Source organism: Scyliorhinus torazame, chromosome 3 (genome assembly GCF_047496885.1).
Source record: "Scyliorhinus torazame isolate Kashiwa2021f chromosome 3, sScyTor2.1, whole genome shotgun sequence".
Classification (NCBI taxonomy): Eukaryota; Metazoa; Chordata; class Chondrichthyes; order Carcharhiniformes; family Scyliorhinidae; genus Scyliorhinus; species Scyliorhinus torazame.
In genome coordinates this window covers 203,215,697-203,230,543 of record NC_092709.1, presented here as the reverse complement: position 1 = coordinate 203,230,543, position 14,847 = coordinate 203,215,697, and the positions used below count along the sequence as shown (strand labels likewise).

General features: G+C 45.7%; 1 protein-coding gene across 1 annotated transcript in view; it reads left to right on the top strand.

Annotated features, from left to right (window-relative positions):
* Positions 1-14,847, top strand: part of scfd2 (sec1 family domain containing 2) — a 512,739-nt gene that overhangs the window by 96,999 nt on the left and 400,893 nt on the right. The window contains exon 3 of the mRNA XM_072496760.1: positions 8,424-8,551. Coding sequence (XP_072352861.1) covers positions 8,424-8,551 — 128 coding nt within the window. The remainder of the gene's footprint in view (positions 1-8,423; positions 8,552-14,847) is intronic.

Sequence of the window (14,847 nt, the reverse complement as noted above, 5' to 3'; positions counted from 1 at the left end):
AAGTCCTAAGTTTTGGAGTTTTGATATGATCTTGGCTGAGATTGTGGTGTTGAAGGTATGTCCTTTACACAAACAGGATAAATCCAACATGGTCAATTACCACACCATCAGCCTATTCTTAATCATCAGAAAAGTGATGCAAGGACTTATCAACAGTGCCATCAAGTGGCACTTACTTCGCAGTAACGTACTCATGGATGCTCAGTTTGGATTTCGCTGGGGTCACTTAGCTCCTGACCTCATAGAATTTACAGTGCAGAAGGAGGCCATTCGGCACATCGAGTCTGCACCGGCTCTTGGAAAGAGCACCCCACCCAAGGTCGACACCTCCACCCTATCCCCATAACCCAGTAACCCCACCCAACACTAAGGGCAATTTTGGACACTAAGGACAATTTATCATGCCCAGTCCACCTAACCTGCACATCTTTGGACTGTGGGAGGAAACCGGAGCACCCGGAGGAAACCCACGCAGACACGGGGAGGATGTGCAGACTCCGCACAGACAGTGACCCTAGCCGGAATCGAACCTGGGACCCTGGAGCTGTGAAGCAATTGTGCTATCCACAATGCTACCGTGCTGCCCAAGACAGCCTTGGTTCCAGTATGGACAAAAGCTGAACTTCAGAGGTTAGAGTGACTGGCCTTGTCATCAAGGCAGCATTTGATCAGTTATGGCATCAAGGAGCCCTCGCAAAACTGGAGTCAATGGGAATCAGGAGGGGTAAACTCTCGGTAGGTTGGAATCACACCTGGCATAAAGCAAGATTGCTGTGGTCGTTGGAAGTTAATTATCTCTGCTCCAGGAACTCACTGCAGGAGTTCCTCAGCGTAGTATCCTCGGCCCAACCATCCTCAGCTGTTTCATTGATAAACTTCCTTTCATCATAGGATTAGAAGCCCCCTCCAACAAAGCCTGTCCACCATCTGCAAGGCACAAGTCAAGAGTGTAATGGAGTACTCTGTCTGGATGAGGTGCAGCTACAACAACACTCGAAGTTCAACACCATCTGGGATAAAGTTGTTCGCTTGATTACTATTCCTTCCACAAACATTCAATCCCTCCACCAGGACTAACAGTGGCAGCCGTGTGCACCGTCTACGAGATGCATTGCAAGAACTCACAAAGGTTACTTGAGCAGCAGCTTCCAAATCCACTACTACTGCCATCTAGAAAGATAAGTGCAACAGATACCTGGGAACAACACCACCTGGAAGTTCCCCTCCAAGTTCCACTCACCATCTTGACTTGGAAATATATCACCGTTCCTTCACTGTTGCCGGATCAAAATCCTGGAATTCCATCCCTAACAGCACAGTGGATGTACCTACACCTCGGGGACTGCAGCACTTCAAGAAGACAGCTCACCAGCACCTTCTGGGGGGAAATCGGGATGTGCAATAAATGTTGGCCTAGCAAGCGACGGCCACAACCCGTAAATTAATTATTTTTAAAAATGTATATTCAGCGTCGGGCTTGGTGTCTCAATAGTTCAAGTATGAGTAGCTGAACCACATACACCAGGTAAGGCCAATACTGATCCCCAATCTGGGATGGATTTAAAAAAAAAAAAAAATCCTTTTTCCTCTCGTGTTCATCTGGCTCCTTCTTAAATGCATTAATGCTAATCATCTCCATTCTGTTTGCTAGTATGTTCCTCATCTGTGTAAATATGTTTCTCCTGAATTCTGGTGGATTTATTGTATTTTGGAAAGTGGTTGTGTCACAAGACACTATTAACACCTCCATATTGTTCTTCATTTGAAGTCATAAATACAAATTTATTCGAATGTAAAACTAAAAAATAGTTTGTTTTGAACGCATGTTAATCTCTCCATTTTGTGAATATGAACAATCATATATTGACTTAAAAAAATGGTTTTCCAGGTACTGTGCAATATACAATGGTATTTGTTGTTTCTGAAAATGGGTACTTCTAATTTTAGTCTGCTCTTTTTACTTTCTAATATTAAGTTGAAGCAAAGTGTGATAAATAATTAAAAGTTGTGAACTTGCAAACAAGTGGTGTGACCACTTAGTACCAATTCAACTGATCACAAAGTATTGAAAGACGTAGTTATTCAGTTCTTTGGATTGCTGTAAGTTTTTAAAATGTATATATATAAATTTTTCCAATTAAGGGACAATCCAACTACCCTCCACATCTTTGGGTTGTGGGGCTGAGACCCACGCAGACACGGAGAATGTGCAAGCGCCACACCGAGAGTGACCCGGGATTGAACCCGAGTCCTCAGCGGCGTGAGGCAGTAGTGCTAACCACTGCGCCATCGTGCTGTCTGGATTGCTGGAAGTTACATGACGTGTGTGGAGAAATAATGATTTCCTTTTTCTTTAAATTCATTTTTTCCAATTGAGGAGAAATTTAACGTGGCCAATCCACCTGCCCTGCACATCTTAGATTAATCTTTGTTGGAGCGGGCAGTATAATCAAAGATCCCTCCCACCCGGCTTACTCACTCTTCCAACTTCTTCCATCGGGCAGGCGATACAGAAGTCTGAGAACACGCACGAACATACTCAAAAACAGCTTCTTCCCCGCTGTCACCAGACTCTTAAATGACCCTCTTATGGACTGACTTCATTAACAATACACCCTGTATGCTTCATCCGATGCCAGTGCTTATGTAGTTACATTGTATATGTTGTGTTGCCCGATTATGTATTTTCTTTTATTCCCTTTTCTTCTCGTGTACTTAATGATCTGTTGAGCTGCTCGCAGAAAAATACTTTTCACTGTTGTGGTGGTATGTATTAGGGGTAATACGGTACACCACGTGTCGACAGGCTATTGGTGGAGGGATGCCAGGTCCTGATAGGATCTGCCACCTACTGGACTCCACCCAGAAATGCCGGTATAAGAACCCAGTTTTTCCCTCAGCAGTTGCATTCTGTAACCACGCTGCTGGGGATAAAGTTCTGCTTAATAAAGCCTTCAATTGACATTACCTCAACCTGCCTCGCGTCATATTGACGGTGCTACAACTGCACCTCGGTACACGTTACAATAAACAAATCCAATCCAATCTTTTGGATTGTGGGAGCGAAACCCACACAAACTAGGGTAGAATGTGCAAACTCGACGCGGACAGTGGCCCAGAGCCGGGATCGAACCTGGGACCTCGGTGCCGTGACGCTGCAGTGCTAACCACTTTGCCACCATGCTGCCCTGAAATAATTATTTCTAATGTCATATATATTTGGAATATGATAAAGCTGAGTTAGTTTAAGTAAAAATGATTTTGTTTTATTTTCTCGGCTTGGTTTTGAATTGAAAATAATGGAACCAGTTAATACTTGAACTGTTTGATATGGACTGGGGGGGGGGGGGGGGGGGGGGGCGAGTGGTCATAATCCATTGCATTTGCCTAACTGAATAGAGTAGCTCTTGGAATATTTGTAACATTGTACCCCTTTTCCACCATTCAGCTCATAAGGAATAAATCTCCCAAAGCAACTAAAAACTGCAGCTTTGAAATGCTTTCTTCAATACTGGAATTCCTTTCCTTAACTTTTCTTTTTAAAACAAAATGTTCACCTTCAGGAAATTGTGACTTAATGGATTGCAAAGTGAGCAGCCAGCTTCAGATTGGACTTTAAACCTCAAGTAGAAAAGGTGGAAACTTTGATGTCCTTGTTACATTGCTACATTAGTGCCAGATTTATGCTGCAGTGGCATAAATATCCAAGAACAGAACTCCATTTACTTTAGTGATGCCTCCAATAACAAGAGCACCATCTGTTGCAAGCCCAGATGCACAAAGTCACAAATACAACTTGGAACAAAATCCTTACTGCAACTTTCTCTGATGATATTAACTCTTTGCTGGGCTCCAATTAAAGACATTCATGCACAAATGCACAAAATGTCACTCAGCATCTGTAAAGAGAGTAGATGGGTTGATATTTCACGAGCATAACCATCTTCAGAACTGAAGTGTACATTGAAAACATTAATGAAAATGAGTATGAGAAGAGACTGGCAGCCAACATAAGCGGGAATCCAAAAGTCTTCTATGGGAAAATAAATAGTAAAGGGGGAAGGGGGTACTGAAAGGATGGGTGAAGCCGATTAGGGGCTGAAAAGTGATTCTGCACCTGAAACCAGAGGGCATGGCTGAGATACTATATAAGTAAATTGCAACTGTGTTTACCAAGGAAGATGCTGCAAAGGTCATAGCAAAGGAGGAAGTAGTTTAGACACTTGAGCTAAAAATTGATAGATATTGGAAAGGCTAGATGGACCTTAGTGAACTGGATTGAATGTATTCGAGGAACTTGAGGGAAGTAAAAATGGAAATTGTGGAGGCAGTGGCAATCTTCAATTCTCCTTCAGTATGGGGGTGCACGTTCTCCCCGTGTCTGCGTGGGTTTCCTCCGAGTGCTGCGGTTTCCTCCCACAAGTCCCGAAAGACGTGCTGTTTGGAATTTGGACATTCTGAATTCTCCCTCTGTGTACCCGAACAAGTGCCAGAGTGTGGCAACTAGGAGAGTTTCACAGTAACTTCATTTGCAGTGTTAAGAGACAGATTAGAAATAATGGAGGGGCTGGAGGCCATGTAGCCGGGTAAGGCCCTGGGACCGGATGGCTACCCAGTGGAATTTTACAAGAAGTTCTCGGAGATGTTGGCCCGCTGCTGGCGAACGCATTTAATGAGGCAAGGGAGTGGGGTGTCCTTCCCCCAACAATGTTGCAGGCCTCGATATAATTGATTCTGAAGCGGGAGAAAGACCCTGAGCTATGCGGGTCATACAGGCCAATCTCCCTACTGAATGTGGATGCCAAACTGCTGGCTAAAACATTGGCCACAAGGATAGAGGACTGTGTTCCAGAAGTGATAGGGTTTGTGAAGGACAGGCAACTTACGGCCAACGTTAGAAGGCTCCTAAAAGTTATCCTGATGCCCTCGGAATGGAGGTGGTGTGTGTGATGGATGTGGAGATGGCCTTTGACCCCTTTGACCGGGTGGAGTGGAATTATTTGTGGGAGGTGTTCGGAAGGTTCGTTCGAGTTTGGACAGGACTTCATTGACTGGGTGCAGTTGCTACATCAGGCACCAGTAGCGAGCGTTGTAGAGGCGGCATCATGGGGGCGTTGATAACGGCACCTCTGCCGTTCTCGCCGGCCCGGTACTCCACAAGCCCGGTGGTGGTGGCGGCCCTGAGAGTCTGGGGGCAGTGGAGGAAATATAGGAGAGCGGAGGGAGCAACGGTCTGGGCCCCGATTTACAATAACCATCGGTTCGTACCGGGAAGGCTGGATGGAGGGTTTCGGAGATGGTAGAGAGCAGGGATCAAGAGGATGGGAGATTTATTTACAGACGGGAGCTTCCTCTGTTTGAAGGATTTGGAGGAGAAATTTGAACTGCCAGCAGTTTAGGAATCTGCAGGTACGGGAATTTATGAGAAGGCAGGTCCAGTCCTTGCCGCTCCTGCCGCCACCGGGGATACAGGGCAGAGTAGTTTCCAGAATGGGGGTGGAAGTGGGAGTGGGGAAGGTTAGGAGAATCCCCTGGCGTGCCATTTTTCTCCGCGACGCTGGTCCGACGCCCTCCCGCGATTCACCCAAGCGGCGGGAATGGCCCCGTCGAGTTCTGCGTGCGCAGGCCGGAGAATCGACCGGGACACCCAAAATGGCGATTCTCCGCCACACCCGCTATTCTCCGGCCCGGATGGGCCAAGCGCCTGCCCAAAACAACGGCTTCCCGCCGGCGCCATCCACACCTGGTCGCTGCCGGCGGGAACAGTGCGGGAACGCTGGGGGGGGGGGGGCCCTGTGGGGGGGGCGAGGGGGGTTCTTTCACTGGGGTAGGACTCAAAAGGGGTCTGGCCCGCAATCTGACCTCTCTGAAGGAGGACCTCCTTTCCTCTGTGCCCCGCAAGATCCATCCGACATCATCTTGCGGGGCGGCCTCGGGAAGGACCGCAACCACGCATGCGCGGGTTGGCGCCGGCCAACCCGCGCATGCGCAGGTGACGCCAGTTATGCGGCGCCGTCCGCGTCATTTAAGCGGCGCTGCTTTTACGCGGCGCCAATGCCCGGCGCGCGCTGACGACGCTGCTTTCGCGACATGCCCCCCTGAGTTTCTCGTGGCCCCGATATAGCCCATTTTCGGGCCCTGAATCAGTCGAGATCGGGGCCGTTTTGCGCCATCGTGAACCTCGACAGCGTTAACGACAGCGTGGGCACTTAGTCGCGGGAGCGGAGAATCGCGCCCATGGAGTCGAAGGGAACTCCGATAGAGGAGCGAAAGGGCAAGTGGGAAGATGAGCTAGGGGAGAGATAGAGGCGGGTCTGTGGGCGGATGCCTTCGGCAGAGTTAACACATCCTCATCATGTGCCAGGCTCAGCCTCATACAATTTAAGCTAGTCCACCGGGCACGCATGACGGTGGCCCGGATGAGCACATTTGTGGGGATAGAGAACAGGTGTGCAAGGTGCGCGGGAGGGCCAGCAAATCATGTCCACATGTTTTGGGTATGCCTGATGCTTAGAGGATTTTGGCAAAGTTTTGCTGATGTCATGTCCACGGTACTTAAAACAAGGGTGGTGCCTAGTCCAGAGGTGGCGATCCTGGGGTGTCGGTAGAGCCGGGAGCCCAGGGGCGAGAGAGGCTGATGTTTTGACCTGTGCCTCCCTGGTAACCCGGAGACAGATATTGTTAATGTGGTGGGACTCGAAGCCCCCGAAATCAGAGACCTGGGTCAGCGACATGGCTGGGTTTCTCAGTCTTGAGAAAATAAAGTTTGCCCTAAGAGGGCCCATGTATGGTGCCTAGGTATGGTACTCTTTAGGATGGTCGGTGCAGACACTATGGGCCGAATGGCTTCCTTCTACACTGTAAGTATTTTATGATTTACCAGAGTGCTCATTCTTCATTTGTGAGCTTTAAGAGTGTTAGCAGGCTGTTTGATCACAGGAAACATTACAGCTCAGTCCTGTCTTCACCAGATGCTCATGTTGGTGGATTTCTTGTGTCCAGTTTAAAACTTACCTCATACCAGCCGACCTCCGGTAATTCAGCACAGACCAAGAATTAACCCTGGGACTCCCTTGCCAGTATGGCTTGGTTGAATGTGCCTCTAAGAACATAACGAACGTAACGAAACAAGGAGCAGGCCCATTAAGCCTGTTCCCCATTCAACAAAATCATGGCTGAAATTCTACATCAACCCAACATTCGTGCCCTGTGCCCAAATCTCATAATTCCCTCTGTAGCCAAATAGCCATCAATCTCAGTCTTGACCATGCTCACCAACTGAGTATCTTGACCCTTTGGAACACAGAATTCCCAAGATTCACAACTGAGTGAAGATATTTCTCAGGGTTATGGGAAGGAGGGAGTGTGGAATGGCATGAGGTGAATTCTTTGTTTTGAGAGCTGGTACAGACATGACAAGCAGAGAGGAGTATTTCTATGCTGTAACAATTCTGGGATTTCAGTCCTATATCCCGAGCCTGTGGCCCCCTGTTCTAGACTCTACAGCTAGGGGAACCACATCTTCCCTGTCAAGTCGTTTCAGAATTTTGTACATGTCACTGTGGTCACTTTTCATTCTTCTAAACTGCAGAAAATATTGGCCCATTCTGCTTGATCTCTCGTCATTGACACCACTCTAATCCGAGCAATCACGTGAGTGAACCCGTCTAGGGCAAGCGTTATTATATTTAATGTACTGAGACCTCTTTATTCTTACTGTCTTCTGTCCATTAACCAAATCTTCAATCTATACTAATATATTATCCCCAATCCCAGGAACCTCATCTTGTGTAGGCCGTGGATCAGTGTGCATCCTATATGATTGCTAAATTAATCTTAAGTAGGCCTGCTGCAAGCGCACTATGCTATATTACAGAACTTCTTTAAATAGCAGCAATTCTATAAGATAAACAGGATATGAGACCCACCAGATGAGTGAACTTGGCTGCAATAGTTCTGTATTCCCCAATTATCAGCTGAAAATGATAACATTCCAGAATGCAGTTCATAACGTTGAGGCAAATTTTAACATTCATATCTAGGGAGAAACTTGGAAAAATTCTTGGTGTCCTCGGATTTGAATTCAAACTTAGCATTTTCCCACCTGGCATATTCCTAATATTTGCCAAGATAGAGTGTAGAGTCAAGGTGCTTTCCCACAAGGTGAAAAATGTCCTCTGCTGCCATTGAGCAGCTCTTGGCTGCGAGTTGAAGTAAGGCTGCCAGAGCCCTGTGAACGTTTCATCTGCCAACTCTCTTCAAGGAAGCCATGAGGGATGGGAAATCACTTTGTAAAAACAGTTTTTTTTCCACAAAGTAGAAATGGGTAGAGCATAAATAACAGTTGCAAAACATACAAAATGTTCTCCATATTTTGTGAAAAAGTGCAGATATTTAATTTTAACTCTGTTATATCATTGCAGTGACCCTTCAGCCAAAGCTCTGTGGGAGTCCATGCTAAACATGAAACAAAAAGAGGCTGTGATGGAAGTGCGGAGACACCTAGTGGAGGCAGCCAGCAAGGAGAACCTCCCTATTAAGCTGAGCTTGGGTAATGTGCATAACCAATTTACTCTCTCTCTCTTCAGCTGAATATGAAATGAAATGAAAATTGCTTATTGTCACAAATAGGCTTCAAATGAAGTTACTGTGAAAAGCCCCTAGTCGGCACATTCCAGCGCCTGTTCGGTAAGGCTGGTACGGGAATTGAACCGTGCTGCCGGCCTGCCTTGGTCTGCTTTCAAAGCCAGCGATTTAGCCCAGTGTGGAAAACCAGCCCCAGTTAGTCCATTTTGTTTCTCAAAATGGGCACTTCACCTATCTAGTTGTTTTTATCCATCACTAACTGGCAACTTGTATTCAAATGGATAATGCATGTTTTGAATCAGGCTGCTTTTGTTACTGTAATATAGGCTTTCATTTTTACTAATTTAAATTGATCATTTTCCTGTAATCTTTATAATACCAAAATTCAAACATTTTTCTGAAAATAAAGTTCATGTTGGTGCTTTTTTGATTAAGTGCATAAATAATTTTCTGTAGTGACAATACTACATGGAGATGGGAATGTTCCCACTCGCAGCTAATGGGAAAACCTTGATCCCATTGGCATGTCATACCCGTGGATTCTGCAAATATTCTCTTCACCCCTTCAATGAATTCACACATCTGTAATACACTTTGTTAATATTAGAATAATATTGCATTAAAAGAACAGTGGTTTTGAAACCTTGAGCAGATTTTAATTGGGACAGTTTCAGTTTTACTTGAAATCCTTTAGTTTGGAATGCACCTTTATGGACACTATCTTAATTGGAAATAATTTCACTGTGTTCCCTTTAGTCTTGGTGAATATCCCAGTAAACATTTTTTTTTAAAAAGGCCCTGTATCCGACAGCCTGCTTATTGGTCTGATTCCCAGCTAGCTTTTTAGCTTCATGAATACACAGTGCCCTCTTCAGGAAGCTGGAGACAAAATCTTGAGAGGGGAAAAAAATGACAAGTTGTTTGTCTATGTGGCAAGGAGGTAATCAGAAGCATGTGTGAGATGTCTGACTGTTTGTGTTTCAATGTACTGCACAGCTTTTGGTGTTCATAGGACGTTCTGTTTCTTTTAATTTTTTTCTGACCCATTAACCTTTTACATTACATCACAGCTGATATGAATAAATATGAAAGCAGTAATAATATGCTGATTTTTCCAGAGGTTGTTGAGGTCGTTCAGAGGAAGCCCCTGGGATTGGCCCAACAAGGAGTCTTGATGTCTAGCTCCCACGGTGGCTTCATTATGACTGTGCTTAGAAAACAAAGAATACATTTTAAAATAATACATGGCAGAAAAAATTGACTAAGTTTCAGAATATCTGATTTTTTGCAGTAAAGTTGGCCATAAGCTAGCAGCTTGATGAGAGAATTATGAATCACTGTAGAACAACATTTTTCTATATGATTTCTTACATTTAATGAACGATTACACTTTTGCACAGCACTGCTGGTGAGCCTCAGTAACTCTCTGTTTAGGTTTAAAGCCCGCTGCTTATTGATAAATGATGTAATTTTTTAAAAACCACACATGGTCAGTTTGCCTGCCAAATTCAATAAAAAGTGTGTGTTTTCTCTTTCTTTCTGACATTGCTGGCATTCTACTACATTGATTTATTACACGATGTCTTTTGACATTTTTAGTGAATGTTTGGCGCTTGCATTTGTTCCATTTTGACTAGCACTAGTGTTACTGGGGTATGTGCTGATATGTGATCTTTACATATTTTGGAGCTTTTTTTTAGGGTTAGAGAGGGGTCGGGGAAGCAGCTTTTAAGTCCTGGAATCAACCCTGCATCTGGATGCTTTTTCTTTTACAATTCATTTGAATTTGTAACTACTTATATAAAAAAAAATTCAAGCCCCAACTCAGCACAGCTGATATTGGAGGCTGATCGTCCTTTGCGTTATGGAATGAATTAATCTGTTGCACAGTGTGGTTATGAGTACCTCCTGTTGGAATCAATTTCTGTTGCAGCAAAACCATTACATTTTTGAGTTTTCCTTTTTTCTGCCCAGAAATACAGCAAGTTGGTAACAATAAGAATATATAACTATTAAACATAAATTTGGTACAGAAGAGCCCAATCAGCTTGCAGCTCATTGTATCAGTCTGATTTCTAGATCCCCAATCAGGGGTGTGAGGGGTGAAGGCCGGGGGCTCTTTGTGTCTGCCCACCCCTCCCCCCTCCCCCCCATGGGACAAAGCCCCACAGCACCAAAACAGGCCTTTTAAACAGCCTTGCTTGGCACCTGGCAGGCCTGTAGCTGCATCCCCACTTTCACAGGTCGGCTGGCCTAGCTCCAGCATATACCTGGCCCCCAGCAGTGAAGATCCCATTTTGTTCCGGGACTTCCAGGCCGAGCCTGGAATTTTCCCAACTCCTCCTCCCGGAGGATCAAAATCTAGGCATGTGTGCCTGTTTTGCACTGCTATATTTGCCAATAACATTAGCTTAAAAGAAAAGAAAATTGGGTTGGGTGTAAAATGCAGTCTCTTTTGCCTCATCACTTTCTGGAGTTTATCAAGCCATTTATACCTTAATTTTAGAATCATAGAAAGTTTACAGCACAGAAAGAGGTTCCTTGGCCCATAATGTCGAAGCCAACCGAAAAACAAGTCACCCAGTCTTTTTATATAAATTTAGAGTACCCAATTCATTTTTTCCAATTAAGGGGCAATTTAGTGTGGCCAATCCACCTAGCCTGCACATCTTAGGGTTGTGGGGGCGAAACCCACGCAAACACGGGGAGAATGTGCAAACTCCACACGGACAGTGACCCAGAGCCGGGATCAAACCTGGGACCTCGTCGCCGTGAGGCAGCGGTGCTAACCCACTGCGCCACCGTACCACCCGTCACCCAGTCTAATCCACTTTCCAGCATTTGGATTGTAGCCCTGGAGGTTACAGCACTTGAGGTGCATTTCTAGGCCCCTTTTAAATGAATTGGAGAATTTCTGCCTCTACTACTTTCAGGTAGTGAGTTCCAGGAACCTCGACAGGTATTTAAAAAGGATAAGAGTAAGTAAACTGAGTGTTGGTTCTCTGGAGAGACAAGTGGTGAGTTAAAAGTAGATAATAAGGAAATTGCAGATGTTATTATCAAATATTTTGCTTTTGACTTTACTATAAGAGGATACAAAAACCATTCCGGGGAGGGGGTGGCGTAGCGGTATTGTCAGTGAACGAGGAATCCAGAGACCCAGGGTAATGCTCTTAGGGCCGGGTTCAAATCCCAGATGGTGGAATTTGAATTTAATAAATAACTGTGGCTGGATTCTCTGTTTCAGGGACTATGTCCCCACGCCATCGTGAAAACCGTGGTCTTTTGTGCCAGAAAATCTGCCGTCAAAAGGCCACAGATTCATTGCCTTGCAGGGTGCTGGCAGACAGCTGTCATGGAGCTCGCAGCTCCAGCTGCTGGTATGACCCCCCGCACTTCCGGGTCAGAGACCGTGCATGCACACGGCAGCGGCCTCCAGCGGCTGCGCCGTGCTCCATGGCGGACTTGAAATAGTGCCCCTGATCAGCCGCGTGCCCGATCCGGACCACCCACTCAAAAACACCCCAGTTCCGAATGAGCTCCTCCCTGCCCTCCGATCGGCCCGCTCCCGACTGGCGGCCGCGGACTGAGTCCGCAGTCTCCAAGCGAAATTCCCAAATGGTTGGGACCGCATTAGAAATACGCTGTCGGGAATTTGGCCGGTCGGGGGCGGAGAATAACGGGGCGGGCCTCTGGCAATGGCCTGATGTGGTGGATATGCTGCGCGGTGTACTCCCCGAGTATGCTGCTTTTCGGGGTGGCGGAGATTCGCCAAACCGGCGCCGGACCCGATTTCATGTGGAAATCTAGATTCTCTGCCCTGTTGCCGCGTCGGGGTGCGGAGAATTCAGCCCCTGAAATTGAAAGTCTAATAAAGACTATGAAACTAATGTCGATTGTTGTGAGAAACCCCCTCACCTGGTTCTGGTTCATTAATATCTTGCATTTGCAGTCCTTCCCGGCTCTGTACTACATGTGACTCCAGACCCACTGAGGCCGCGCGTGCGCATGGCGGCGGCCTCCAGCGGCTGAGCCGTGCTCCATGCTCCATTAAAATGTCTAATGTCCTCTGAACTGATCCAACAAGCCACTCAATTCAAGGGCAATTAGGGAGGGAAGTGGTACTGAGAAAACTGATGGAGCTGCGTACTCTGGGACTAGGTGGACTTCTAGGCATGGTTTTTTTTTGTAAAATATTTTATTAAGGCATTTGTGATTTTATAACAGTAAAGCATATACAAACAACTATACACATAGTGCAAGGACCCTCTACCTCCCTCACAGGTCCCACCTTCCTTGAACAGTAATCTAGACTAAACCTCTCCCCCTTTCTGACAGTTAATTTTCTCTAAAGAAGTCGACAAATGGCTGCCACCTCCGGACGAACCCTAGCATTGACCTAGGCATAGGTTTTAAAGAGGTGGCTAATGAGGTAGTAGATTCTAGTTCGGTTCCATCAGACTGGAAATTAGCAAATGTCTACTCAAGAAGGGGGGCAGAAACAGACCGGTTAGCTTGACGTCTGAAGGCGTTAGAATTGGTCATTAATGGCGTTATAGCCAGGCAGTTAGAAAACCGGGAAGAGTCAGCGTGGTTTTAATAATAATCTTTATTATTGTCACAAATCGGCGCACTTCGGCGCCTGTTCAGGTACACAGAGGGAGAATTCAGAATGTCCAATTAATCTAACAAGCACATCTTTTGGGACTTGTGGGAGGAAACTGGAGCCCCCGGAGGAAACCCACACAGACACGGGGAGGATGTGCAGACTCCGCATAGACGGTGACCCAAGCCGGGAATCGAACCTGGGACCCTGGCGCTGTGAAGCAATAGTGCTAACCACTATGCTACCGTGCTTTATGAAAGGGAAATCATGTTGAATCAATTTATTAGAGTCCTTTGAAGGAGTAACATGTGTTGTGGATAAGGGGGAACCTTTACTTTGATTTCCAGAAGTAATTTGATAAGGTGCCACATTAAAGTTTATTGTGGAAAGTAAAAGCTCATGGTCTAGGGTGTAACATATTCGCATGAAGAGGAGATTGGTTGGTTTGCTGGCAGAAAACAGTTGGCACAAATGTTTTTTTTGTCTGATTGGCAGGATGTGACAAGTGGGCCTGAACTGGGACCTACATGTTTTACAATTTACATCAAATGGCTTAGATGTGGAGAGTGAAGGCATCGTAACTACATCTGCAAATGGCACTGAGGTAGGAAAGTATGTTGTGAAGAAGACTTGAGGAGTTTGCAGATGGATATAGATAGGTTTGAGTCAACCGACAAAAGTCTGGCAAATGAAGTGTTATGTGCGAAAACGTGAGAGTTGTTCACTTTGGCACAAAGAATATTATTAAGGGCACCACGGTGGCGCAGTGGTTAGCACTGCATGCCTCATGATGCTGAGGTCCCAGGTTCGATCCCAGCTCTGAGTCACTGTCTGTGTGGAGTTTGCACATTCTCCCCGTGTTATGTGGGTTTCACCCCTACAAACCAAAGATGTGCAGGCAAGGTCGATTGGCCACACTAAATTGCCCCTTAATTGGAAAAAATGAATTGGGTACTCTAAATTTATATTAAAAAAAAATACAGTATTATTTAACCGGAGAATGACTGCAGAATTCCCAGGTGCTGAAGGACCCAGGAATTCTATTGCATGAGTCAAAACATGTTAGCATATAGGTACAGCATGTATTGAAGGCTAATGGACTGCTATCTTTATTACAGGAGGAATTGAACATAAATGTAAGGATGTTATGCTTCAGTTATACAGGGCATTGGCGAGACACATTTTGAATAATGTGTGCAGTTTTGGTCTTTTTTAAGGAAGGAATGTAAATGTTTTGGAGGCAGTTCAGAGGAGGTTCACTAGATTCATGGCTGGAATGAGCGGGCTGCCTTATGAGGCAAGGTTGGACAACCTGAGCTTGTTTCCATTGGAGTCAAGAGTGAGGGTTGACTTGATTGAACAATGCAAGATCCTGAATGATTGACGAGGCGGATGTGGAAAGGATGTTTCATATTGCGGGTGAATCCAGAACCGGGGTCACCTTTTTAGGACAGAGATGAGAATTGTTTTCTGAGGGTTGTGTGACTTTGGAACATTGTGCCTCAGAATATGGTGGAACGGGAGTATTTTTAAGGCTGAGGTGGATAGATTGTTGTTAGACAAAAGAATCAAAGTTTATCGGGGTAGATGGGAATGTGAAACCAGGAACACAAACAGATCAGCCATGATCTTATTGAATAGCAGAGCAGACTTGA